The 24459-nt window shown below is 48.4% G+C and overlaps 1 protein-coding gene across 2 annotated transcripts in view; it reads left to right on the top strand.

Moving 5' to 3' along the window:
* The window catches only part of NOL4L (nucleolar protein 4 like), a 130689-nt gene that overhangs the window by 59757 nt on the left and 46473 nt on the right, over positions 1 to 24459 (top strand). For both annotated transcript variants that reach the window (XM_045084062.1, XM_004746647.3), the window contains exon 4: positions 5727 to 5836. In XM_045084062.1, the coding sequence (XP_044939997.1) occupies positions 5727 to 5836 (110 nt within the window). The remainder of the gene's footprint in view (positions 1 to 5726; positions 5837 to 24459) is intronic.

Below are 24459 nucleotides of genomic sequence, written 5' to 3'. Positions count from 1 at the left end.
TGTGCCTACAGGGTCCCCCCACCTGCCCCACCCCGAATGCACACACAGCAGTGCTTCTTCAATACTTGCTGGTCTGCTGACTCACATCCCTAGGACAGAGGCTTTCTAGCACCCCCTGAGCCAGCCCCAGGCCCCACATCTGTTTCCAGATCTGAACACCCCCACAGTCTGGTGGCTCTCATGGCTCTTCTGGGCCCTCCTGATGCCCACACACTTGAACACCCAGCCTCGCCTGGAAGACTGGCCACTGGCCCTGGGAGCCACGGGGGTCCCTGGACTGAGTTCTTCCATACTATAGGTGAAAGCTCCCGAGAACTGCCCCCATGTGCTCCACCTGGAGGGGCGAGGCCCGCTGCCTCCCTTGAAGCTTGCCTTGATGGGTGCATGCCATTGGAGCCTAGCGATGGAGGTCAGCGCTTGGCTTGGCCTGGCTCCAGACGCCCCATCACTGATTATTTCCAAGGCCCGTAAACCCAGGGCTAGCTCTTGGGCTGGTTTCATTTGTCCTTGGCAAAGAGTGTTGAGACATCTCTTTGAGAGGTTCCTCTGCCTCTCTCCCCAGCCACTTGCTGGATCATGGCGGCCCTGTGACCCCTGCGAATGCCCACCACCCCAGCGTGGCTCAGGCATGGCCGCTCTGTGTGTTGACCATAGCGGGGGCCGGCCTGTCTTCACAGAGCTCAAGGAAGCCGCTGCTAGTCACCTTAGATTCTTCCCAGCCTGGCATGCGTCTGTCCTGTGAGCACAGGACCCCTTAGGGCTCCCGCTGGCCCCTGCTCCTCGCCTCCTTTCTACCAAGCGGATCCTCTTCACGGGAGCCGAACCTCCAGAACCCTGGGGCTGCCCACAGCCCCAAAACTTGGGGCTCTCCCGCGGTCCCACCACCAGCTGCCAGCACTTTCCCTCACCCGGAATGCCCCCCGCCCACCGGAACTCTCACTTCTGGAGGCGCAGGCGGGAGCATTTCACTGCACCTGGGTCTCAGTGGGGGTGTGTGCGCGTCTGTGTGTGTGTGTGTGCGCGTGCTCAGGGGAGCCTGGCTCCTGGTCTTGAGCCCTCCTAGCTTGCCTCTGGGCGCCAGAGATGGTTTCAGAGCTGCCGACATGCTGGGGTGGGAACAGGCCAAGGAAGATCCCTTTTCTGCCCTGAGAGGGCCATCCTAGCCGTTGCTTTTTTCTTCCCTAAACCAAGCTGTACCTGGCTTTTTTTTTTTTTTTAAGATTTTATTTATTTATTTGACACAGAGAGAGAGAGCACAAGCAGGCAGAGAGGCAGGTGGGGGGAAGGGGAGGGGAAGCAGGCTCCCTGCTGAGCAGAGAGCCTCATGCAGGACTCGATTCCAGGACCCCAAGATCATGACCTGAGCTGAAGGCAGAGGCTTAACCCACTGAGCCAGCCAGGAGTCCCTGTACCTGGCTTTATTAAAGATACATGCTCATAAGCAGTCATGGCATTTAGGCAGGCCAGGGGTGGCCGGCCTCCGTGGATGACCAGACACGGAGAATCACCATGACACTCGATGAGGCCTTCCTTTGCGGCTCTGACCAGCCATCCATAGGGCGAGGGTGGCCCTGCCCGCAGCTTTTCACCAGACAGCCATGTCTCTGAGGAAATGAAACAGAAATGGCCAAATTCTCCGTCTGAAGACCCAGCATCTGAAAACAGGAACCAGGGCCCTATTGAGTGACACCATCTCAGTGGGGTTGCTCAAATGTCTGCCTCACACATGCTTCTAGCCCCGTCACTCTGGGGCAGGAGGCAGGTCCCAGCATGCCCCTGGGTTCCAGGAGGTCAAGTCTGGGCTGAGGGTGGGGCGGCACGAAGAGGACCCAAGGCCACAGAAATGGATTTTAGTTCCCTCCACGCCAGGCGTCTGGGCAAAGGTGCCAGTGGACAGCTGGGCCAGATCCCTCCGCCACAGAACCAAGAGGAAATCTCTATTTAAAAAAAAAAAAAAAAAGTTCAGCCCGTTTTAAGCCAGTTTCTGAGATATTAGTGACCTTTAGTTCTTCCTCGAAGAATAAAAATCTTCAAGAACACAAAAACTCTGAGTGTGACAACACAGATTTATTTTTTTTTTAAAGATTTTATTTATTTATCAGAGAGGGGGGGCGGAGAGAGAGCACAGGCAGACAGAATAGCAGGCAGAGGCAGAGGGAGAAGCAGGCTCCCTGCCGAGCAAGGAGCCCGACGTGGGACTCGATCCCAGGACGCTAGGATCATGACCTGAGCCGAAGGCAGCTGCTTAACCAACTGAGCCACCCAGGCGTCCCACAACACAGATTTAAAAAGCAAAACAGGGGCGCCTGGGTGGCTCAGTGGGCTAAAGCCTCTGCCTTCGGCTCGAGACATGATCTCAGGGTCCTGGGATCGAGCCCCACATCGGGCTTTCTGCTCGGCAGGGACCCTGCTTCTTCCCTCTCTCTCTGCCTGTCTCTCTGCCTACTTGTGATCTCTTTCTATCAAATAAATAAATAAAATATTTCAAAAAAATAAATAAAAAGCAAAACATAGTTCTGCATTTTCTTTTTTTAAGATTTTATTTATTCATTTGACAGAGATCACAAGTAGGCAGAGAGGCCGGCAGAGAGAGAAGGGGAAGCAGGCTCCCTGCTGAGCAGAGAGCCCGATGCAGGGCTCGATCCCAGGATCCTGGGACCTGAGCCAAAGGCAGAGGCTTTAACCCACTGAACCACCCAGGCACCCCTAGTTCTGCATTTTCATACAACTTGGTAAGAAATGTTATTCAAGCTGGATGGTTCCCAGAAGGATAGCACCTCAAAAGGACACCCCTTAGTCCCCCAGTTGCAGTCTACACGGACTCTATTTTCTGGGCCGTTTTATCCATATCAAGCAGGGGACTCCCTTGTCCCTTTTGCATAGCTTCACCCCCTTGTTTCAAGGGACTTTTTTTTCTTTATTGTTAAACATTTATAACACAGAACTTGTCATTTTAATAATTTTTAAGTATACAATCGGTGACATTATTTATATTCACACCATTGGGCAACCATTCCTGCTGTGTTTCCAAAACATTTTCACCACCCCAAACAGAAACCATGTACCCATGAGGCAATAACTTCCCATTCCCAAGCCCCAGTCCCTAATAAACTCTGTCCCACTTTCTGTCTCAGTGAGTCTGCCTAGTCTAGATAATTCCATCCAAGCGCAAGCCTATGGTACTTGCCCGTTTGCGTCTGGCTTCTTTCATATGGCATAGTGTTTTCAAGGTCACAGGGACCTTTCTGGCCTGGCCTCTGGCTCCTCCACAGGGGCCCCGGCACCCGGTTGCCCTTCAGCCCATCTCTCCAGCCCGGCGGTGATGGGGGAGGACAGGCACTGGCCAGTCCAGACTGCGACTCCTCGGACTGCTCAAATCCCGGCCCCTGAACAGAACTAGGCACCAGGGGGAGCTTTGGGTGAAAAGCCTGGAGTCTTGGAGGCAGAAAGAGGAGGCCAGAGAACAGGTAACCAAGACTCATCCCCAGGGAGAGGGTGAAGCAGGGTCAAGTGACTAATGGATCAAATGAGGCCCCACTCAGGGTGACAGACTCCGGCAGGGGACTCCAGCGTTTTGAGATTGGTCATCTGAAGGCATCTGAAGAGGAAGCTGAAAGGGGGGGGAGGTGGTGTGACAGGCTCCCTTTTAATCGCTCCCCATCCTCCTTGATTTATTTCTGTGCCATTTTAGTCTGTCCCTGGGGGCACCTGCAGGGGCAGCTCAGGTGCAGAACACGAAGGCTGGGTAGTGTCCACTGCGGCAGCCTCTGCAGAAGGCAGCTTAGCTGGAGGTTTTAAGTCACGAAACAGTCCTACTCTTTGACCCATGAATTCCATTTTTGGGATTGTCTAAACAGGACACCATCAGGGGCACCTGGGTGGCTCAGTCGGTCAAGTGTCTGACTCTTGGTTTCGGCTCACGTCATGAGATCAAGCCCTACATCAGGCTCTACACTCAGTGCACAATCTGCTTGAGATGCTGTCTCCCTCTCCATCTGCCCCTCTTGCACGCATGCCCATGCTATAAATAAATAAAATCTTTACAAAGGACACAATCAGAAATACATACCAATATCCACAGATGAAGATGTTCCCTTTAGTATTGTTTACAATAGCCCCCAACAGGAAACAACCTAAGCAGCCAGTTGCAAGTGAATGACTTAAAATAAATTATGATAAAATAGTACACAGCTATGAAAATGCTATCTGCAAAGAAAAACAAGATTTTTTAAAATTTTTTTTAATTTTTAATTTTTAATTTTTTATAAACATATAATATATTTTTATCCCCAGGGGTACAGGTCTGTGAATCGCCAGGTTTACACACTTCACAGCACTCACCATAGCACATACCCTCCCCAATGTCCATAACCCCACCCCCCTCTCCCAACCCCCCTCCCCCCAGCAACCCTCAGTTTGTTTTGTGAGATTAAGAGTCACTTATGGTTTGTCTCCCTCCCAATCCCATTTTGTTTCATCTATTCTTCTACTACCCCCTTAACCCCCCATGTTGTATCTCCACTTCCTCATATCAGGGAGATCATATGATAGTTGTCTTTCTCCGCTTGACTTATTTTGCTAAGCATGATACGCTCTAGTTCCATCCACGTTGTCGCAAATGGCAAGATTTCATTTCTTTTGATGGCTGCATAGTATTCCATTGTGTATATATACCACATCTTCTTTATCCATTCATCTGTTGATGGACATCTAGGTTCTTTCCATAGTTTGGCTATTGTGGACATTGCTGCTATAAACATTCGGGTGCACGTGCCCCTTCGGATCGCTACGTTTGTATCTTTAGAGTAAATACCCAGAAAACAAGATTTTTGATGGTGGGTGAAATGACTATGATGATGTTATGAAAAACAAATTTTTTAAAGCGGACTACATAATTTTCTGTATGCATTTTAATATCAAGTACACAAGGAAGAGAAATCAAAGGAAAGAAAAAACAAACAGAAGCATATGCCAAGCTGCTTGGTGCTGCAATTGGGGGTTTTTTTGTTTGTTTTGTTTTGTTTTTTTTTCTTTACATCTTTCCACACTTTGCACATGCTCTACAAAAGGAGCATGGCTTACTTTGATCTTCAGGACGAGAAAGCAATAAATGGGAGGACCAGGCCTCCTCTCCATGTGATTAAGGACGGACCAGACTTTGGGAGATGGGCGCTGGAGGCCCGGGCCAGACCCGTGATCCATATGGTACCTGCCCGTGCTTTTGGGAGGATGCAGTGGGGGTGGGAGATGGGGTCAGGTGGTGGTGGCATGTGTGCCGCAGGAAGCTGGCTCAGACTGGGGTTGGAAGCATAGATGCCTTCGAGGGCCTGGCAAAAGTACTCACCTGAAAATGGGCATAGGAAATGAGAGCTCTTGCCCCATCTGCAAGAAGGAGCTGTGGCAGAGCCGCACTGGTGGGTGGCCCCATGGCCACATGGGCCCTGGGTGACCAGAACTTCCATTTTTCAAAGCAGCCAAATATTCTGGAATTTTAACTTGTGCTCTCTTCCCAAACACAAGCACCCACCCCACTGCAGCCTCTCCTCAGTGCCTTTGGTCCCCATCCACGGGCCAGCTGTGGTAGCTGAGCCGCCAGCTTATGAGCTCAGGCCTGTTCCTTCCTCTTCCTCAGGCTCTGTGTTCTCAGTGTGGGTGACAGGGTGTGGTACCTGCCAGGGGGCCCTGGGCACAGACTCAAAGTGGCTTCCTTTTGTTCTTTCTATCAGAAAACGAGCCTCCCTCTCCCCTGGTCTCCGGGATCATCGATTACAACATGCCCCTTACCTCCACGTACCTGAAGCAGATGAAGTTGCGAGTGATGAACTCCCAGGAACAGGTAAGGCGCCACGTTCCCTCACCCGGCCCGGAAGTGTGCAAACCTGCCTGGATGTGGTTGGTTCTTTCCAAGGTGTGGGGCCACAGCGTGTGTAAACACACTGGGAATCAAAGAGGCCCTTATCTGGTGATCCGGGCCTTGCCATCCAGGCTGAGGGGAGAAAAAGAATGTGTTCCTGGATAGGGGTCGGCTGGGCTGACCGCCCTATGAGGTCCTCAGTGAAACCCGGGAAGCTCATGCTTCTATGAACTCTCCCCAAGGGCATGGAGGGAGGGGGTGTGCCTGAGCTGTAGACCTTGGCTCTTCGGTTGTTCTCTGCTTGCCATTTGTCTGCAATGTCGCTCACCTCTTTCCCCCAGGGAGGTGAGAGAGGGTCCCTGGCTGCTTGCCTGTGGGGGCCCAGGCAGGCCAGAAGGATGGGCTTTGGAGGGTGGCCTGCATAAGATAAGGCCCTGGGGCACCCTGGCTGTCCAAGACTCCCAGCTATAGATTGCCAAGTGCTGTCAGGCACCATGGAAACAGGCTATGAAAAGAAAACCACTCTTGCCTGCCTCCCCACACAGTCTACCTTCTAGCTCTTTGCAGAGCAAGTAGCATGACTGTCCTTTAAGGAAGGACTAGGTGAATGCCACCCGCCTCCCTCCGCCACTGCCTAAAACCAGGGTCAGAATTTCTTATCTCCCGCTTCAGATTTTCTCATCTGTTGTGACATATGAATCTGCCGTATCTTGGAGGCCTACCTAGGGGAATGGGTCTTCCGCCCCCCTCCCCCAACTGACGGTCTGACTCCCAGCCCTGGGTGCATGCTGTCCCACATACTGCCGGTCTCCTTGACAACCCGAGCATGTGCACGCGGTGGGCATGGACGCCACAGCCAGCTCCGAGGTGAAGTAAGGGGATGCGTCCAGGTAGCATCTAGAAGCTGTGGCTCCCAGCTCGAGGAGTGGAGCTGGCTGGCTTGAACACGGCCGGTTCCGCCCTCCTCTAAGCAAGGAGGGGTGGTGTGTCCTCCCAGCCCCTCGCCTCAGCCGCCAAGGGTTGAAGGAAGTAAGCTTTTGTTCTGGATGGTAGAGTCGTTTGTGTCTCTGTGTCTCCTACGTCTTCTCCCCTGAGGTGGTCTCTATTCTATGATGGTGACACCCCTAAGAGTTGTCACGTGATTGAACATAATGTGAGTGAGGACGATGGCGTGGGGGTCTCGAATTCATGGCGGGAAGATTGTTTCTGCGCAGGAACGTCGGTAATAAGGATGCTTTCGCTACTAGTTATAAACTCTGAACACCACTGTGCACGTTCTGCCTGAGACGTCTGCCTCCACTCCAGAGTCATTTCTTTTCCTATAACCGTCCACGCGGTCATGAGCGCCCGGCTTCTCACACACTCTTATCACCGTTCTCATCTGTCCCGGGGAAGTGTGGAGCTGCTGGAACAGCTGGTCGTCCAGCCTCACGGCTCTTTCTTTCCTACAAAATGGCGCTAGATCCATATCACCCCCGGAACCAACCGTGGTCCGTGTAGGCCACGTTGTGATCCCTCATTACTGGATCCTGTTGTAGTTTGTCTTGTTGTACAAATTCTTACTGTCTGTGGGGAATTAAAACTATGGGTTAGGTACATTGGCAAGGATTCAGTCATTCGGCAAATATTTATGGAGCCCTTCTCCATGAGCCAGGCTCTAGGGATGAACAAGTCTTAGGAACTGCTGTTACTGGTTCTTCTTATGATTTGGGGGAAACAGACACTAATGAAAAAAAAAAAAACACACACATTAATGCCCAGCTCAGAGCAAGTAACAACGAACAGGTGGGGGAAAGATGAGTCTGTCATCGCAGTGCAGCTGTGATGAAGGCCATGCGTTAGGACACATGGTGCTGTAAGTACTCTTAGATGGGCATGAGGGATGAGTCAAAGCAGGGCTTTGCCTCAGAGAGAGACACATGAGCTGAGATAGAGGTCTGAATGGAAGAGCTCCAGGCTAAGGAAACAGCTTGTGCAAAGGCCCTGTGGCTCAAGGAAGGATAGTACCCCTGAGAATCAGACTGATATGGCTGGTGCAGAAAGTGTAAGGTATTCTGTTGTTGAAGAAAAGGGGAGAAGACACACGTGCTGGGCAAAGAAGCACTCGATGAGTATCTGTGAATGAACTGAAGTTCATGAATCAAGATGGATGAATCACCCTGCTGAGGTTTGGGCTACTCACAGAGGAAAGGCAGATTGTAGGAAGGTGCTTTTCCCCAGGGGGCTCTGAGAGTCCAGCCAGGGCTGGAGGTGAGAGTGGGTATCTCAGAGTCAACTGTGTCTTCCTCGCCTTCATTCATAGTTTCCCTGTAGACCTGCCTTGCGCACAACGGGCAGGAGAACCAGCATCGCACCTTGCACATGTGGCCTTTCATCTGCCAGTCTCTGGCACTTGCCACATGGCCCTGAGCTGTCCAGGCCTCGGTCCCTCAGGCAGTCCCTGTTCTATAGCTGGGCATGTGACGAAGCAAGCAATCCCAGTGCTCATCCGATTATTTCTGTGCAGGAGCAGGGAAAGGCCAAGGACCCAGAGGTCTCTGATTCTTCAGCTTGAGTTGGAACGAAAAATACATATATCTGAAGTGGTAGTTTCTCCCCTGCAGAGAAGTCAGAGTTGGGCTCCCCTTGGGGTCCAGGAATGGCCCTGCTGTACAGACGCAGCCAGGGGCCCAGCTCTGCCACTGTCAAACCCCGTGTGCTGACGAGGCTCTGAAAGTGGCTTCGTTTCCTGAAGCATCCCTCTGACCCCGAAATGCTGACAGAGGACACCTGTCGTGTTTGCAAACCACTCGTGCAGGCCGTATGGAAAATAAACCCAATTCTAAAGGAACAGAAGCTGGGATAAGTGATATTTTATTAATGCCAGACAAAGCTCTATATCTAAAAAGTCTGGGTGAGAAAAATCCCGAGAATTCATTTTTTCCAGGATGAGATAGCCTGGGGACAAATAGTAAGGCAAACAGAACGGGACAGGGGTGGGGGAAGAGTTGACACGTGAACCAGACAGAACCATGTTCCTTGTCCAGTTGTGTCAAATGAATATGCGGGGAAACGGGCCCTTCTCCACAGATGACATTAGGTATTATGAAAATCTAATAATATTCACACAAAGAAAAAAGATTCTTTTTGAGGGCTGATTCTATGGAGTAAATATGTATGGTGTCCTCAATATGCAAGACATGGGGGGGGGGTCAGAATCCAGCCTCCCAGCACCTCCCTGCAAGGCACAGAGCCCAGGAGCTATCATCACCTTGGCCACCCTGAGCTGAACATAGGAGAGTGTAGTCCAATAAACTCTTTCTTCCCCCTTTCTTGGGAAAATTCTTATAAAGACATAAAATGGAAATCACATTTAGTTGTACCAAGGAACATATGAGGAATACATTTTCTTGGGGGCAGGGTAGGAAGACTTGATGAGACGTGGACTGCCTTGAAGAATGTTCTGTAGCATTCCCTGATAACATGTCGTCCCAGGGAGGGGTGCCACACTCACAGGGCCAGAGGCAGCCGTCAGGGTCCTCTGTGGTGGCTGAGCTGCCCAATCCCCCATAGGGCTGTGTGCAAGGTGCACCAAAGAGGAGGGCAAGGGTCTCTTTTCTATGTAGCCACTGGGGTTTTGTTTTGTTTCTGCATAACTTGGTTTTCTTTTCTTATTTCTTTGAATTACATAGGTAACACCTGGTCTCAGTAGCCAAAAGCAAAATCATGGTGATGAAAATCACCATCATCTGACCACTCAGGTCACTGTGAATATTTTGGGGTCCAGCCTTCCAGACTATTGAATAGATAGGGGGTTATCCTCTACAAACAACCTGCTTTGCTCCTCCAGTGCTGATTTTCTGTATTATCAGAGCCTCTTTACCCTCTGGGCCTAGATGTTTCTACTTAGCAAATAAGCTGGTCATATAATGTTCCTGTGACTCACTTGCTCCTGCACCCATATCCACCCACCCATCCACTCATCCATCCATCCATCCATCCTTCTACCCATTGCTCACCATGGCCAGGCACGGTTGCAGGTGCTAAGGAGATAGGGATGAACGGAAGTGAGTCTGTGCCCTGCCTACCCTCACAGTTCAAGGACAGAGACAAGGAAAACCGAAATCAACACTCCGGGGTCTTAGAGGAAGAACAGAGGAAGGACAGGGAGGTCAGCTGTGTGGGTGCTGCTGTAGGCACTGGGTTATTATTAATTAGGCACCTGTTCTGGGGCACCTGGGTAACTCAGTCGGTTACGCATCCAACTCTCAAGCCCGCTTAAGATTCTCTCTCTCACTCTCCCTCTGCTCTCCTCCAACCCTTTCCCTCTCTAAAATGAATAAGTAAATAAAATTTGGCCCCTGTTCCGGGCGGAGCATGTCACACCCTTTACCCCTTCCCCTCGCAGCTTTGCAAAGTCCCATTGTCCTCATTTGGCGGATCCCAAAGCCAAGGCTCAGAAGGGTTCAGCACTTGCTCAAGGTCAACCACTGGCATGAATGAAATTCAGATCCCTCCCATCCCTGAACCTGTGCACCCGCAGGGCCCCAAGCCCTGCTTCTCTCCTGATGAGAATCTGGAGCAGATGGGCCGCCCATGGGGTGGGTGGAGGGAACACGTCCTTGGTGGAGATGCTGACAGAGCACGTCAAGGGTTTTGTTTGGCCTGGGAACTGGGACCTGCCATACATATATGATGCTTAAGGAAATACCGCAAGAGGAATTTGGCTAGGGGGTGGGGTGGGGCTCTGGGGTTGGGAGGAGGGTCACCCCTACCTTGCGAGAATGTTCAGTGGTCTGCGGGGGTACACATATAATTTGATATGCATATTATGGGTGATGTTATCCTGATCTTTCCTGAGATCCGCATGTTTGAATCAAGACCCTAACATAGAAATCATACCCAGATCCGGAAAGAGAGAGACACATCGTCTGTTCTCCTTCCCCTGGCACGTACTTCCATTTTATAGATACGGAGGCTGAGACCCCGAGATCTGCTCTTTTTTCCATTCCCCCATCACCTCGTCCGTAGATTCCTTTGCTCTGTCCAGAGCGGGAAGGCTGTCAGCACCTTCTGCAGCCTCCCCTTTCTCTAGTTCCTGAAGCAGCGCTAATGTCCCGCTAATGGTTTTAATGGTCCTCCCAGCAGCGTGTGAAGTGGGGCTGCTCCATTGTTTAAGCCCCAGTGACGGACACTTTTACTTGTCTCCATTAACCTCTGCCTCCCTCTCCACTGCCTCTGTCCTGGCCCGGAGTTTTTTGCCTTGGGTCCTGCAGGGTAGGAGAGCCGGGGAGGATTCCCCTTCTCCTCTCCCCAGCCTGGGGCCTGCAAGCTCCATCACCCCCTGCCCCCGGGCCCCTGGGGTCTCCAGAGCTCAGGCCCCCATGCTCCTTGCAGCCGGCCAGCCTGTAGTAGCACTCTCCTAGCCGGACGCCAGCCCACCCTGCTAAGCCCAGACCCTAGAGGCCCCGGGAGTACCAATTCAACTGCCTACCAGCTGTGTGACTTGGGGCAAATGACTTCACTCTCTGTGCTTTCCTACTTGGGGTTGATAAAAATACCCCTAACTCATAATGTCATTCCAAGAGTTAAATGATGCAAAGCAAAGCTCAGGATTTAGCGTGGTGCCTGGCATGTTGGAAGCATGGGGGGAGTCTCGGGGACCTCTACTGCCCTATGCACCTGGTGTCTGATAGACTCCGTGAATGACCTTGTACAAGAGACCAGGGCCACAAAGATGAATAAGATATAATTGTTCTCAAGGAGCTTTTCTTGGTAGGTGGGACAGCAGTTGTGGAACAGTGACCCAGACTAAGGCAAGAAGGGGCCAGTAACCTCCCAGTGGTTCAGAGGACGTTCACTTCTCTTAAAATGAGATCTGGGTGCTTCGTGTAAAGAGAGAAGTTGAGAGATGACAGCTCCAGGAGGACCTGAGCTGATGAAGGCTGGAGACAGTTTGGGGAAAGGAGGAGGGAAAAAAAAAATGATGGCAAGGAGGAGGCGCAGAGCATGGGCCTTTCTTGCAGTGAGGCTCCTTGAGAGCCCTGTCCTCGGCCAGTGCTGGAGAGCTGGGCGAGGATCTGGGCAGGAAACGAACACAAGCCAAGTGTGGGGCTTTTTCAGGTTCCAATCTCCCTAAGTGTAGGAGGAATTAATCCACTCCAAAAAAGCTCTCCACGTCCACTTTTTTCCTAATTGCAATAAAATATGTGCAACATAAAATTTGCCACTTAAACATTTTTTAAAAAAATTATTTATATTTTTTAGTGATCTCTGCACCCAACATGGGGCTCAAACTCACAAACCCTGAGATCAAGAGTCGCATGCTCTTTGGACCAAGCCAGCCAGGCGCCCTGCCATTTTAACCATTTTTTAAAAAAAGATCTTATTTAGGGCTCCTGGATGGCTCAGTTGGTTAAGTGTCTGCCTTCGGCTCAGTTCATGATCCCGGAGTCCTAGGATCGAGTCCCACATCAGGCTCCCAGCTCCCGTGGAGTCTGCTTCTCCCTCTGACCTTCTCCCCTCTCATGTTCTCTCTCTCTCTCTCAAATAAATGAATAAAATCTTAAAAAAAAAAGGGTCTTAATTATTTGAGAGGGAGAGCATGAATGGGGGGAGGGGCAGTGGGAGAGGGAGAAGCAGGATCCTAGCTGAGCAGGGTGCCCCACATGGGGATCGATCCCAGGACCCTGAAGTCATGACCTGAGCATGATGACAGACGCTTAACCAACTGAGCCACTCAGGTGCCCCCCTTTTAACCATCTTAAAGTAGACCATCCAGTGTCTTTAAGTACACTCACAACCACTCACTATCCCCCAAATGTTTCCATCACCGCAAACAGGAGCTCTGCAACCATTAAGCAGTAACTCCTGTTCTCTCCTTTTCCAGCCCCTAGTGGCCACTGTTTAACTCTCTGTCTCTATAAATGTGACTATCTAGAGACCAAATAAGTGGGATCACGTATCTGTCCTTCCGTGTCTGGCTCATTCACTTAGTGTGATGTGTCCAGGGTCCACTCACATTGTAGCAGGTGCCAGGACTCCATTCCTTCTTACGGCTCAGTACTATTCCATCCCTTGCTAACCCACATTTTATTTATCCCTTCACCCAGTGATGGACATTTGGGTCATTTCCACTTTTTGGCTAATTGCTTTCACTTTTTAATCTTTTGGACCAGGTTGCAGAACAGGGAAGGATTAAAGAAGGGCTCTGTTCCTTCTCTCTCTAAGTCCTTGTCCCTCTTTGTGGCTTTCTTTTCTCATGAGCACTCTCAGCCCCAGAAGGACCCCAAGAAATGGGTAGACCCAAAGAAGAAGTGAGACTCTGTCACTTCACCTAAACAGTGCCTGATTCCCAGGGCTCTTACTGTGGAGAACCCATGAGCACTGACTCTGGTACCCAGAATGAGAGTTTGATAACAGTAATGATCCCCAATGCCTCTGGCTGGCTCAGTCCCAATAACGTGTGACTCTTGATTTTGGGATCCTGAGTTTGAGCCCCATGTTGGGTATAGAGATTACTTAAAAAAAAAATCTTTAAAACAAAACAAAATAATAATCTCCTCCTTACCCTTCCTCAGGCTACACAGCAGCCCAGGCAAGGTGTGAGCTCAAAGGAGAAATAGCAGAAAGGAGATGTTTCCATGCTCCCTTTTGTGGCTCAGTGTATATAATCTCTGACAGTCCATTAAGGAAGCAGAGGTTCTGATGTATTTCTTTAAAATTAAACCATAATCTCTATGGAATAGAAATAGAATTTAGAACTTTTAAACCCCTAGGGAAAAAATAAAACAAAGAAAACCTGATCAATGTAATAAGAGTAATTAAATGAGAGAATAAAAGAAGAAGCAACCGAAAAGAGGTATAATAAATAGAAAATATAAATAAGCTAACATGAGTAAGACCAAATACCAGTAAATCACAGTAAATGTAAATGGGTTAAATTCTGCTTCAAAGAGTAAAAAAAGCCTCCAATGAGGGTCTTTTAATGGCAAAATCCATTTGGTATTTACAAGACACATTTTTTTAATGACACAAAAACAAAGACAAAAAGAGAAAGAGAAGGCAGTTCTGCGACTATCAAACATGGAAATGTTCAAGGCAAAAATGCACTAAATAGGGCAAAGTGAGATATTTTATGTTGATTACAGGCAGTTTCCCAGTAAGATTTCAGACCTGACCTTGGAGGTCTGCCCTTGGGGGAGGTTGATGAGGTGGTTGGTGATGTGGAACATAAGTAGCACCTTTAGGCTTCGCCATGAGAGGCAGCACCCTTCTTCCAATGCCCCATCATCAGTCTCTTCACCTTTTTAATTTGTGTTACTATAGCCACTTCTCTGGACCAGTATCTTCAAACTTTGAGCATCTCTGTTTTTGCTCTCAGCAATGAGCACAGAGTTGTATATGGAGTGGACCCTGTGGAAATTGTGAGAATGTGGGTCTTTTGCCTTGTTTACCTGGAGTTTATTCCTTCTACTCTCCCCACTGGGTTCATCCACCAACACATGCTGGGACCACTTTCCCAGTTCCCAGCTTCCTTCTTTTCTCCCAACTCCTGGCCTTCCTGGTTTCCTTCTCTTGTTCCATCTCTTGCCTCCTGCCTCTCAGACACCCTCAACAGGCCTCTAGGGTCAGCCCACTGTTACTTGTTAATGTTGTTGAATCGAGGGGGCACAGCTTACCTCCATGGGAGCCCCAAAAGGACCTGAAACGGCCTTGGTTCCATTTTCAAGACTGAGAAGCTATAGCCCAAACCTTTTTCTGTCTCAGTAAATCCCTGGCACTGTGGAAGTTTTGCACTGCGGCGAGGAAAACAAAAAGCAACTAAAATACTGACCTTGACCAAGGCTGCTGTTTGGATTTTTCCAGGCAAAGAATGATCCTTGGAGCATTTCTGCTGGGAGATGGTGTGCAGGTGTGGCAGTTGCTCTCAGCTTCTCTGCCCTATGACCCTCAGACTCTCCCCCATAACTCCAGGGTGATTCACGCTCAGAGACAGCATCTCAAATGGCCCTTTATCTTTTTTGCTTTTTTTCTTTTTTTTTATTTGTATGCATTTTTATTTTTATTGATTGAATATATATTTTTAAAAATCATATTGAAAAACAACAGCAGACTCTGCCCTGGCCTCCCCCATTTAATTTCTTTTTTCCAGAGACAGCCTCTTTTCTTATGTTTTAGCTCTCTCCTTCTGGTTTTGCCTTTTATTTCTAAATAACATATGCTTATGCTGTTCTAAATTTTTAATTTGGGCTGTTTTGTTGATGTTGTTTAATTTCTTGCTGTAGGAGATAAGTGTTTATACTATTACACCCTTAAATAAGTGCATGTATTATTTCCTCTTTCTCCATCCCTCAATATTATCCATACCTCTCTATTTGGATAAATCACTTCAATATCTTTATTATTATGACTGTGCATGCATTATTCATAGCTGAGCCAATTAACATACTGTGATTACATTTCCTTTATTTTGATTCTCCAGAGTTAGCCATTGCCTCTTTTCCCCTCAAACTTAGCCCTTTATCTTTTGGTCTTGCTTATGTTTTGTCATATTTATTTTTATGGGTGCGGATTTCTTTTTTTTTTTCTTTAACGGCTTCTGTGCTTGAGTCCTTAAAAAACTAAAGGATTCCACTCTACCTTCCATGTTCTCTCAGTACTTTCATTTTTATTTTTTTAAATTTTAAAAAAAGATTTTATTTATTTGACAGACAGAGATCGCAAGTAGGCAGAGAGGCAGGCACAGAGAGAGGAGGAAGCAGGCTCCCTGCTGAGTAGAGAGTCCGATGCGGGCCTCAATCCCAGGACCCTGGGATCATGACCGAAGGCAGAGGCTTTAACCCCCTGAGCCACCCAGGTGCCCCAGTACTTTCATTTTTAAAAAAGATATATTGGGGCGCCTGGGTGGCTCTGTGGGTTAAGCCTCTGCCTTCGGCTCAGGTCATGATCCCAGGGTCCTGGGATTGAGCCCTGCATTGGACTCTCTACTCAGCAGGGAGCCTGCTTCCTCCTCTCTCTCTCTCTCTCTCTGCCTGCCTCTCTGCCTAGTTGTGATCTCTGTCTATCAAATAAATAAATAAAATCTTTTTAAAAAATATATATTTATTAGAGAGAGAGAGTGCTTATGAGAGTGAGTAGGGGGGAGAGGAAGAGCGAGAGGGAGAAAGAGAGTCTTAAGCAGGCTCCCCACTGAGCATGGAGCCTGATGCAGGCCTCAATCTCATGACCCTAAGATCATGACCTGAGCTGAAATCAAGCGTCAGATGCTTAACCAACTGACACACCCAGGCACCCCAATGTTTTTATTTTTTAATAGACTACTTTTTAGAAAAGTTTTAGATTTATAGAAAAATCAAGAAGATTTCCCAGAATTCCCACATGACCCACCTGCCCACACACACAGCTTCCCATATTATTCACATCTTATGTGGTTGTGGTACATCTGTTATAATTAATGAACTAATATTGACACATTATTGTTAACTAAAGTCCATAGTTTTATTTAGACTTCCTTAGATTTTACCTAATTTCTTCTTTTCTGTTTCACATTCCTTTTGGGAATACAACACTACATATTAGTTGTTATGTTTCCTCAGGCTCCTCTTGTCTGTGACAGTTCCTCGGCTTTTACTGGTTTTTGATGACCTTGACAGTTTTGAAACATACTGGTCAGGTATTTTGTAGAAATCTGGAATCTGTCTGCTATTTTTCTTTTTTATTTTATTTTATTCATTTAATTAACATATAATGTATTATTTGCTTCAGGGGTACAGGTCTGTGATTCGTCAATCTTACACAATTCACAGCACTCAGCATAGCACATGCCCTGCCCAGTGTCCATCACCCAATGACCCATCCCTCACCCCCCACCCTGCAGTAACCCTCAGTTTGTTTCCTGAGATTAAGAGTCTCTTACAGCTTGTCTCTCTCTCTGGTTTCATTTTGTTTCATTTTTCCCTCCATTCCCCTATGATCCTCTGTGTTGTTTCTCAGATTCCTCATACGAGTGAGATCATATAATAATTATCTTTCTCTGATTGACTTATTTCGCTCAGCATAATACCCTCTAGTTCCATGCACATTGCTGCAAATGGCAAGATTTCATTTTTCTGATGGCTGCTTAATATTCCATTGTATACGTGTATATACAATATCTTCTTTATCCATTCATCTGTTGATGGACATCTGGGCTCTTTCCATAGTTTGGCTATTGTGAACATTGCTCCTGTAAACATTCAGGTGCACGTGCCCCTTTGGATCCCTGCATTTGTATCTTTAGGGTAAATACCCGGTAGTTCAATTGCTGGGCCGTAAGGTAGCTCTATTTTCAACTTTTTGAGGAACCTCCATGCTGTTTTCCAGCGTGGCTGCACCAGCTTGCATTCCCACCAACAGTGTAGCAGGGTTCCCCTTTCTCCGCATCCTCGCCAACACCTGTCATTTCCTGACTTAGTAATTTTAGCCATTCTGACTGGTGTGAGGTGGTATCTTGCTGTGATTTTGATTTGGACTTCCCTAATGCCAAGTGATGTGGAGCATTTTTTCATGTGTCTGTTGGCCATTTGGATGTCTTCTTTGCAGAAATGTCTGTTCATGTCTTCCGTCCATTTCTTGATTGGATCATTTGTTGAGTTTGATAAGTTCTTTATAGATTTTTGGATACTAGCCCTTTATCTGATAATGTTGTTTGCAAATATCTTCTCCCATTCTTATTTTATTTTTTAAAAAGATTTTATTTATTTATTATGAGAAAGAGCACAAGTCGGGGGAGGGGCAGAGAGAGAGAGAGAGAAGCAGACTGCCTGCTGAGCAGGGAGCCTGATGACAGTGATGCAGGGCTTGATCCCAGGACCCTGGGATCATGACCTGAGCAGAAGGCAGACACTCAACTGACTGAACCGCCCAGGCACCCCTTTTCTTCCTTCCTTCCTTCCTTCCTTCCTTCCTTCCTTCCTTTCTCTCTTTCTTTCTTTTTTCAATGATTGATTTGAATTTCACTCATTTTTCTTTTCCTTTTCAAGATTTATTTATTTTTATTTAATTAATTTATTTTTTTAAAAGATTTTATTTATTTATTTGACAGACAGAGATCACAAGTAGGCAGAGAGAGAGAGGAAGGGAAGCAGGCTCCCTGCTAAGCAGAGAGCCTGATGCGGGGCTCGATCCCAGGACCCTGAGACCACGACCTGAGCCAAAGGCAGAGGCTTAACCCACTGAGCCACCCAGGCACCCCTGTTTGTTTTTTTGTTTTGTTTTTAGAGGTTTTATTTATTTGTCAGAGAGAACAGAAGCACAGAGAGCTGCAGGCAGAACAGGCAGAAGAGGCAGAGGAAGAAGCAGGCTCCCCACTAAGCAAGAGGCCTGATGTGGGACTCGATCCCAGGACCCTGGGATCATGACCTGAGCCAAAGGCAGAGACTTAACCAGCTGAGCCACCCAGGCACCCTATTTATTTTTATTTGAGAGACATAGAGAGATAGGGAGATAGAGAGGGGGGGGGTGGGGAGGGGCAGAGGGAGAGGGAGAGAGAATCCTCAGCAGACTTTGCACTGAGCTCGGAGCCCGAGGAGAGGCGTGATCTTACAACCTGAGCCCAAACCAAGAATCATCACTTAACCCACTGCGCCACCCAAGGGCCCCTTGTCCGATATTTTTCTCTTATAAAACTGGAGTTAGGGGTTAGTTAGCGGAAGACCCCAGACATAGAGTGCCATCCCTGCTCTTGCCACCCTCGCTTGATACATCGAATCAAGGGTACGTACTATCAGTACAATTCACGAGCACTGGCATTGACCTGGGTCACACCTGGCCGCGATCACGTCAGGTTTCAGAACTGTAAAGCTACCCTGCTCTCCATACTGTACACTTCGGCAGGAAGTTGCTCTGTGCAGCCCACTCTTAGGGAGTGGGGTTTATAATTTTCCTACTTGAGGACAAAGTTTCTATATATATTATTTGGAATTCTTTTGCATTTGCCTCTCTCCTCATCTATAAATTTATTTAATCATTCAATAACTTATTTATATGGCTATTTATTTTATACTTTGGGTTATAATCCAATACTACTTTATTTTTAGCACATTTTAAAAAATATTTTATTTTTATTTGACAGTAAAATAATAAATAAATAATAATAAATAAAATAATAATGATAAATAAAATAAGTCAAATAAAAATTTTATTTTTATTTGATTTATTTGACAGAGAGAGAGAGATCACAAATAGGTAGAGAGGCAGGTGGCAGGGGGAGGGGGAAGGAGTCTCTCCACTGAGCAGAGAGCCCAATGCGGGGCTCGATCCCAGGACTCCGAGATCACGACCGGAGCCGAAGGCACAGGCCAAACCACTGAGCTACCCAGGTGCCCCTCCACCTTCAAATACTACTTTATTTCTTTCGATGCTGAAACTATCCCAGCTTGGGCCACTGGGAGCTCTTTCAGTTGGCTCCTGTGCTCTGTTGACATGCTGCGGTTGGGGGGTTTTGGGGTCTGTTTTTATAGCATTTCATTTCGTATGTTTTGTTTTAGTGTTTCTTTACTTCCTGGCACTGTAAGATGCTCTGGGCTTATCTTGTGTAGTTCCTGCCCTAATGCTAGAATCAACCACATCTCAAAGGAGCTCTGATTCCTTTTACTGAAGGAATTAAAAACCATGATGTCAGTGGCAGGCGTGCTTATTGCAACTGAGGTGTCTTTCCTTTTAGACCCTTTGGGCTAAAAAAGCCAAAAATAAGCACATTTCTATTTTTCAATTAATCTCTGATCCATTTGGAGCTTATCCTGATGTACTGTGAGACATGGATCCTGCTTTACCCTCTGTTGCAGCATCATTTCTTAAAGAATCTGTCTTCTTCCCCCATTGATTTTAGATGCCACCTTTATAATCCACTAAATATCCGTCTGAAACAGAATCTACTTCAGTCCATGGGCCTCTTTGTCTATTCACGTACCAGCCCTAAACTGTTTATAGTGTGAAGACTAATATGTCTTCGTATCTAGTAAGAATGGTTCCCTTCCTTGTCCTTTTCAGAGTTATCTGAGCTTGTAAAGAAAGTTATTTGAAAACAAGTCGTTTAATGCCTAAAAATTTTGACCTCTCCTTGTTGGTGGGGTAAAGGTAACACTGAGGCACTGTTGATCTGACCATGCAAATATGAAGTCAGGACACTTTTACTGCAGGCCTTTCTGTTTACCAAAAAACAAGGGTGGACTGTGAGCCAGGAGCATCATGATCCCAGGGGTAGAATCTGGGGGCGCTAAATAATGAACAGGGTTCCCAGCCTCCTAGGGATGGTATTAAGCAAAGTAAGGCATTTCTACATTATAGAGGGACAGTATTCTTGGAAACCTCTCTTTGAGAGGACAAAGTAGGGAGGGAAAAAACCATGGTCAAGCATCTTCTTAAATTTTATTTTGTTTTGTTTTGTTTTAAGTAAGCTTTACACCTAATGTGGGACTCGAACTCACAGCCCCAAGATTATGAGTTGCATGCTGTACTGGCTGAGCCAGCCAGGCACCCCTAAGTATCGCTGTTACAGGGCATTATTTTAGGGACCAATGCACATTATTGAGAATACGCAGGTACTTTCTGGAAACTTTGCTGCAGTTTCCAGATACTCAAAGAAAATGAGCATAATGGCTGTTTGGCTAGGACAGCCTGGTTCAGAGATCTGCATCTCTTCTTTCTTCTTGCTTCCCCGAAGCTGCATGGGGAAAAAGGCAGAAAACAACCAGCATCCTGTCTCAAAAGCCAGTTGCCTGATGGAGCCAGTAGCTACTCCCAACCTGAACAGCTCATTGTCCCCATCAGTCCTGAAAGGTTCAGTCCCCTTCCGGGCTGCTGACATCGCCCCCCATACACTCGAGGAGGCCGACCTGGCCTTTCAACCTCATTATCCAGGAAAGAAATGCACACAGTGCCCATAATTTACTGGTGCAGGCAGGAGAGCCGCCTGGTACCACAAGCAGATTCCTGTGTGCACCGGGAGCCCCGCCGCGGATGCTTTATCTGTGTCAGGGGAAACACTGGGGGCAAGGTCAGGAGCCGCTTACCTGCGCTTCCATAAACGGGAGGCGGCAGCTGTCTTTTAAGGACTAGAGAGATCTGGCAGGAAAGGAGGTGTCTCTCCTGGGCTGGGCCAGGAAGGAGCAACTCAAAACATCCAGATGGTCCCTGAACCGGCAGCTGACCTTGTGACCTTCCCCCCCACCCCCGCCCCAGCCCGACTGAGACCCACGGGGGCCCTGCCTTGTGACTCAGTCCTGTTGGATTGTTGTTGCAGTTTTTAAACACCTAACCTCCTAACGCCAGTTCTCAGAGTATCTCTTTCATCTGGAGCAATTGGGGTGTATGGGACAGGGTACTTTCTCCAGCTCTCCCTGTCTTTTGCCATATTTTTTGGAGGCCAGGACCCTCGGTGGCTCTGTCGAGCCTTCCACCAAAGACCCTGAAGTACAGGTCTCTGGGCCCCCTGAGACTGAGCATCTGTGGCCGGTGGCTTCCCCACAGATTCTTGACCCACCTAACTCTTGCCACCCCTCTGGCTCCTTCTCACGAGGGGTGCAGCTGGCTCTCAGCACCCCAGCCAAGAGCTGCTGGAGGAGATCTGACCCTAGGCGTCGGGCAGGCGGGCTGGTGGGGGAGCTGGGCCTCTGTCACCAGACCTGGGGGTGCGGGAGGGCTTCAGACGTTTCAGCAGCTGATGTCTGGAGATCAATTAGAGATAATGGCTTTGGGTGGACGCAGAGAAGCATGGCCAAGATTTTCCTGGTTATGATCGTGTTTACCTCATTAGCAGCCTTTTTTTTTTCTTTTTTGAGGGTGGGATGGCACAGTGTTGCACTGTGAATTTGTGTCGGCTGCTTTGTCTAGCTGTTGGTGACCAGGCGTGGAGCCCAGGCAGCCAGTAGCTTCCCCCAGCTCCCCTCGGATGGAGGAGACGGAGGTTCACAGCTTCTGCTCACAGCCTACCGGACCCTTGCCCCATCAGACCCTTGCCCTCCCTGTGACCCCGTGTTTGTATAGTTTTAAAATTTTTTCTTCCTTCGTCGGTAAAAAAAAAAATCATTGAGGTTCCTACTATGATCTGGACCTTGTTCTGAGCACAGAAGGTACAGCAGTGAAAGAGACAAGGAGCCTGCTCTTGGGGAACTCACAGGCTGTAGCAACGATAAAGAAGTCAATAAGAAAAAATATGCGAAAGTGAGAAGTTTGGGACAGAGAATTAAAATACGGGTGGTTGAGGGGTGCCTGGGTGGCTCAGTGAGTTAAAGCCTCTGCCTTTCGCTCAGGCCATGATCTCAGGGTCCTGGGATTGAGCCCCACGCTGGGCTCTCTGCTCCGCGAAGAGCCTGCTCCCCACCTCTCTCTGCCTGCCTCCCTGCCTGCTTGTGATCTCTCTCTGTCAAATAAATAATTAAATCTTTATAAATAAATAAATAAATAAAATAGGGGCAGTTGATAGACTGCACCTCTGGGTGAGGAGGCCTCTCTGGAGAGGTGGCAATCCCAGCCCAGACATGAATGATAAGAAGGAGCCAGACCTGGGGGCAGTGAAGGAGAAAAGGCCTTGCAGGTGGAGGAAACAGCAAGTGCAAAGGCCCTGGGGAGGCACAACAAGGGGGCCAGGACAGAGGGAGTAAGGCAGAGACATGCTTATGATAAGCTTGAGCAGTCTGTAGAAGACAGCTCTCTCTGGGCCCGTCAGCTGGATTCAAAGTTTGTTTTATGCAGTGTGAAACCTCATGCTGCATTTTCCTCCACCAGAGGAGAGCAGGAGCTTAACTGGGGTGACAGTGAACAGAAACAAGCACCCAAGGGAGAGCCCAGGGACTCTGGCTCTGGCTCTAGGTGTGGCCCTGCCGCTGAACAACTATCTAACTTTCACTTCTCCATGCTGTAGCTTCCCTGTTACTGAAACAGCAGGTTTTGGCCAGACTTCAGTGGTTTCCAAAGTTTGCTCTTTGACAGAGGAACCCCTTTTTTCAAGGAAATTCTTCCAAGGGGGAAGCCTAGCATCTCAGGAATCAGCAGTAGGCAGGCATGTGGCTGGCAAAGCTGGCAAAGGGACCAGAGCTCTGCCCACCTTCCCCTCCTATGCCCAGGCAGCACCCCCTCCACCCTTCCATAGGACCCCAATAACAGGGCCTGGGTAGCCCTGAGCTTGGAGCTGGAGTGCTAGAGACAGGCAGAAGGGCTCAGCCCAGCATGACCACAAGCAGCCTGGCCTCAGGCCAGCCCTTCTCTCTTTCCTGTAGTTTCCTCCTCAGTAGAAATGAGTAACAGAGCCCATGCCTTGCTATCCCTATGGTTGTTTCAAGGAGTACATCTTTGGAATGGCTCTAAGTGCCTCAAGAGAAAAATAGCATAGAAGCAAAAGATACTTTTTAACTGGTGCACTGCTGTGGCTCGGGAAGTGTCCCGGCACAACTGTGCAAAGCCTTGGCACCTTTCCCTCCTGCGGAGTTTTTAGGGAAGGGACATAAATGCTTGTTTTCTCCCAGGCACCATGCGTGGACGTAGCCCTCTTCCTTAGTCTTTTTAAGGAGTTGACATTCTAGAGAAAAGGCCACGTAGGAGTGAGGTCCTTGCTGTCCAATCCATCCGCATCCTCACTCAGGAATCCCATGAGTCTGTCAGAGATGCTTTTGAGTACAAGAACAAAAACTCAGCTGACTGTATAGCCAAACATGAAGTTTTATTACTCCTGAAACAAGAGGGATAGAGGAGCTGTGGTTGGTGTTAATGTTGTTGATGCGTCTGTGAAGTTGCTGACCTTTTCCTCATGTTTGCAAGTTGGCCGCTGTTGCCCCAACCATCTTGTCCTCATTCAAACTGAGAGGAAGATGGGAAGGGGTGGTATAAGCTCAGTCCAGCGAAGTAAAATCTTTCCCAGAAAATTACCAGTAGACTTTTGTTGACATAGCACTGGCCAGTGTCACATGGCCACCCCCAGCTGTAAGGGAAGCTAAGAAAGAAAGAATTTTCCCCTCTCTCTAGTTGAGAAAGGGAAGGAAGAAATGTTGAGTTTGGGTAGCAGATAAATTAGTCCAAAGGATCTCCCATGGCCTGGGTGCCATCAACTGAGCTTGCCTTTGGTATTAAGATGCCAAAGGACTGCGTAGGAGAAAAGAGTAATAGGGAAAGAAGCAGAGGAGAAGCAGGGAAGAAGGAAGAGAGGAGGAATGGTTGTTGGAGGCCTTCTGTGTGCCAGGTGCCCCACATGTCTGGGGAAACTGAGGCTCGGTCTCAGAGAGCTTAGGCAACTCCTCCAAAGTCATAGAACTAGTGTGAGAGAGCTCCATTCCCTGACACATGAATGCTATTATTTCCCAAGGGAAGGAGAGAGAGAGAGAGAAAGGAAAAAGAAGGTGATAGTGAAGGTAGGGACAGGCCAAGGTCTCCAGCGGCCCCAGCACCATCGGCTTCATGGGGACGCCCAGGTCAGCTTAGCTCAGCCCCACAGTCCTGGCGCTAGGGGTGGGACCCAGCACACAGTAGGCGCTCAGTAGACGTTTGTTGGCTGATGTCATTGTTACAACTACTTTCACATTGTCATCGGCATTATGGTTACTCAGGTTCGTGCAAGTGCTCTGCGCTAGGCGCTAGCCACGCCCCCCGCAGGC

Source organism: Mustela putorius, unplaced genomic scaffold, assembly GCF_011764305.1.
Source record: "Mustela putorius furo isolate JIRA1106 unplaced genomic scaffold, ASM1176430v1.1 tig00000743_pilon_pilon_pilon, whole genome shotgun sequence".
Taxonomy (NCBI): domain Eukaryota; kingdom Metazoa; phylum Chordata; class Mammalia; order Carnivora; family Mustelidae; genus Mustela; species Mustela putorius.
The sequence above is the reverse complement of the archived record's forward strand: the minus strand, read 5'-3'. Positions and strand labels throughout refer to the sequence as shown.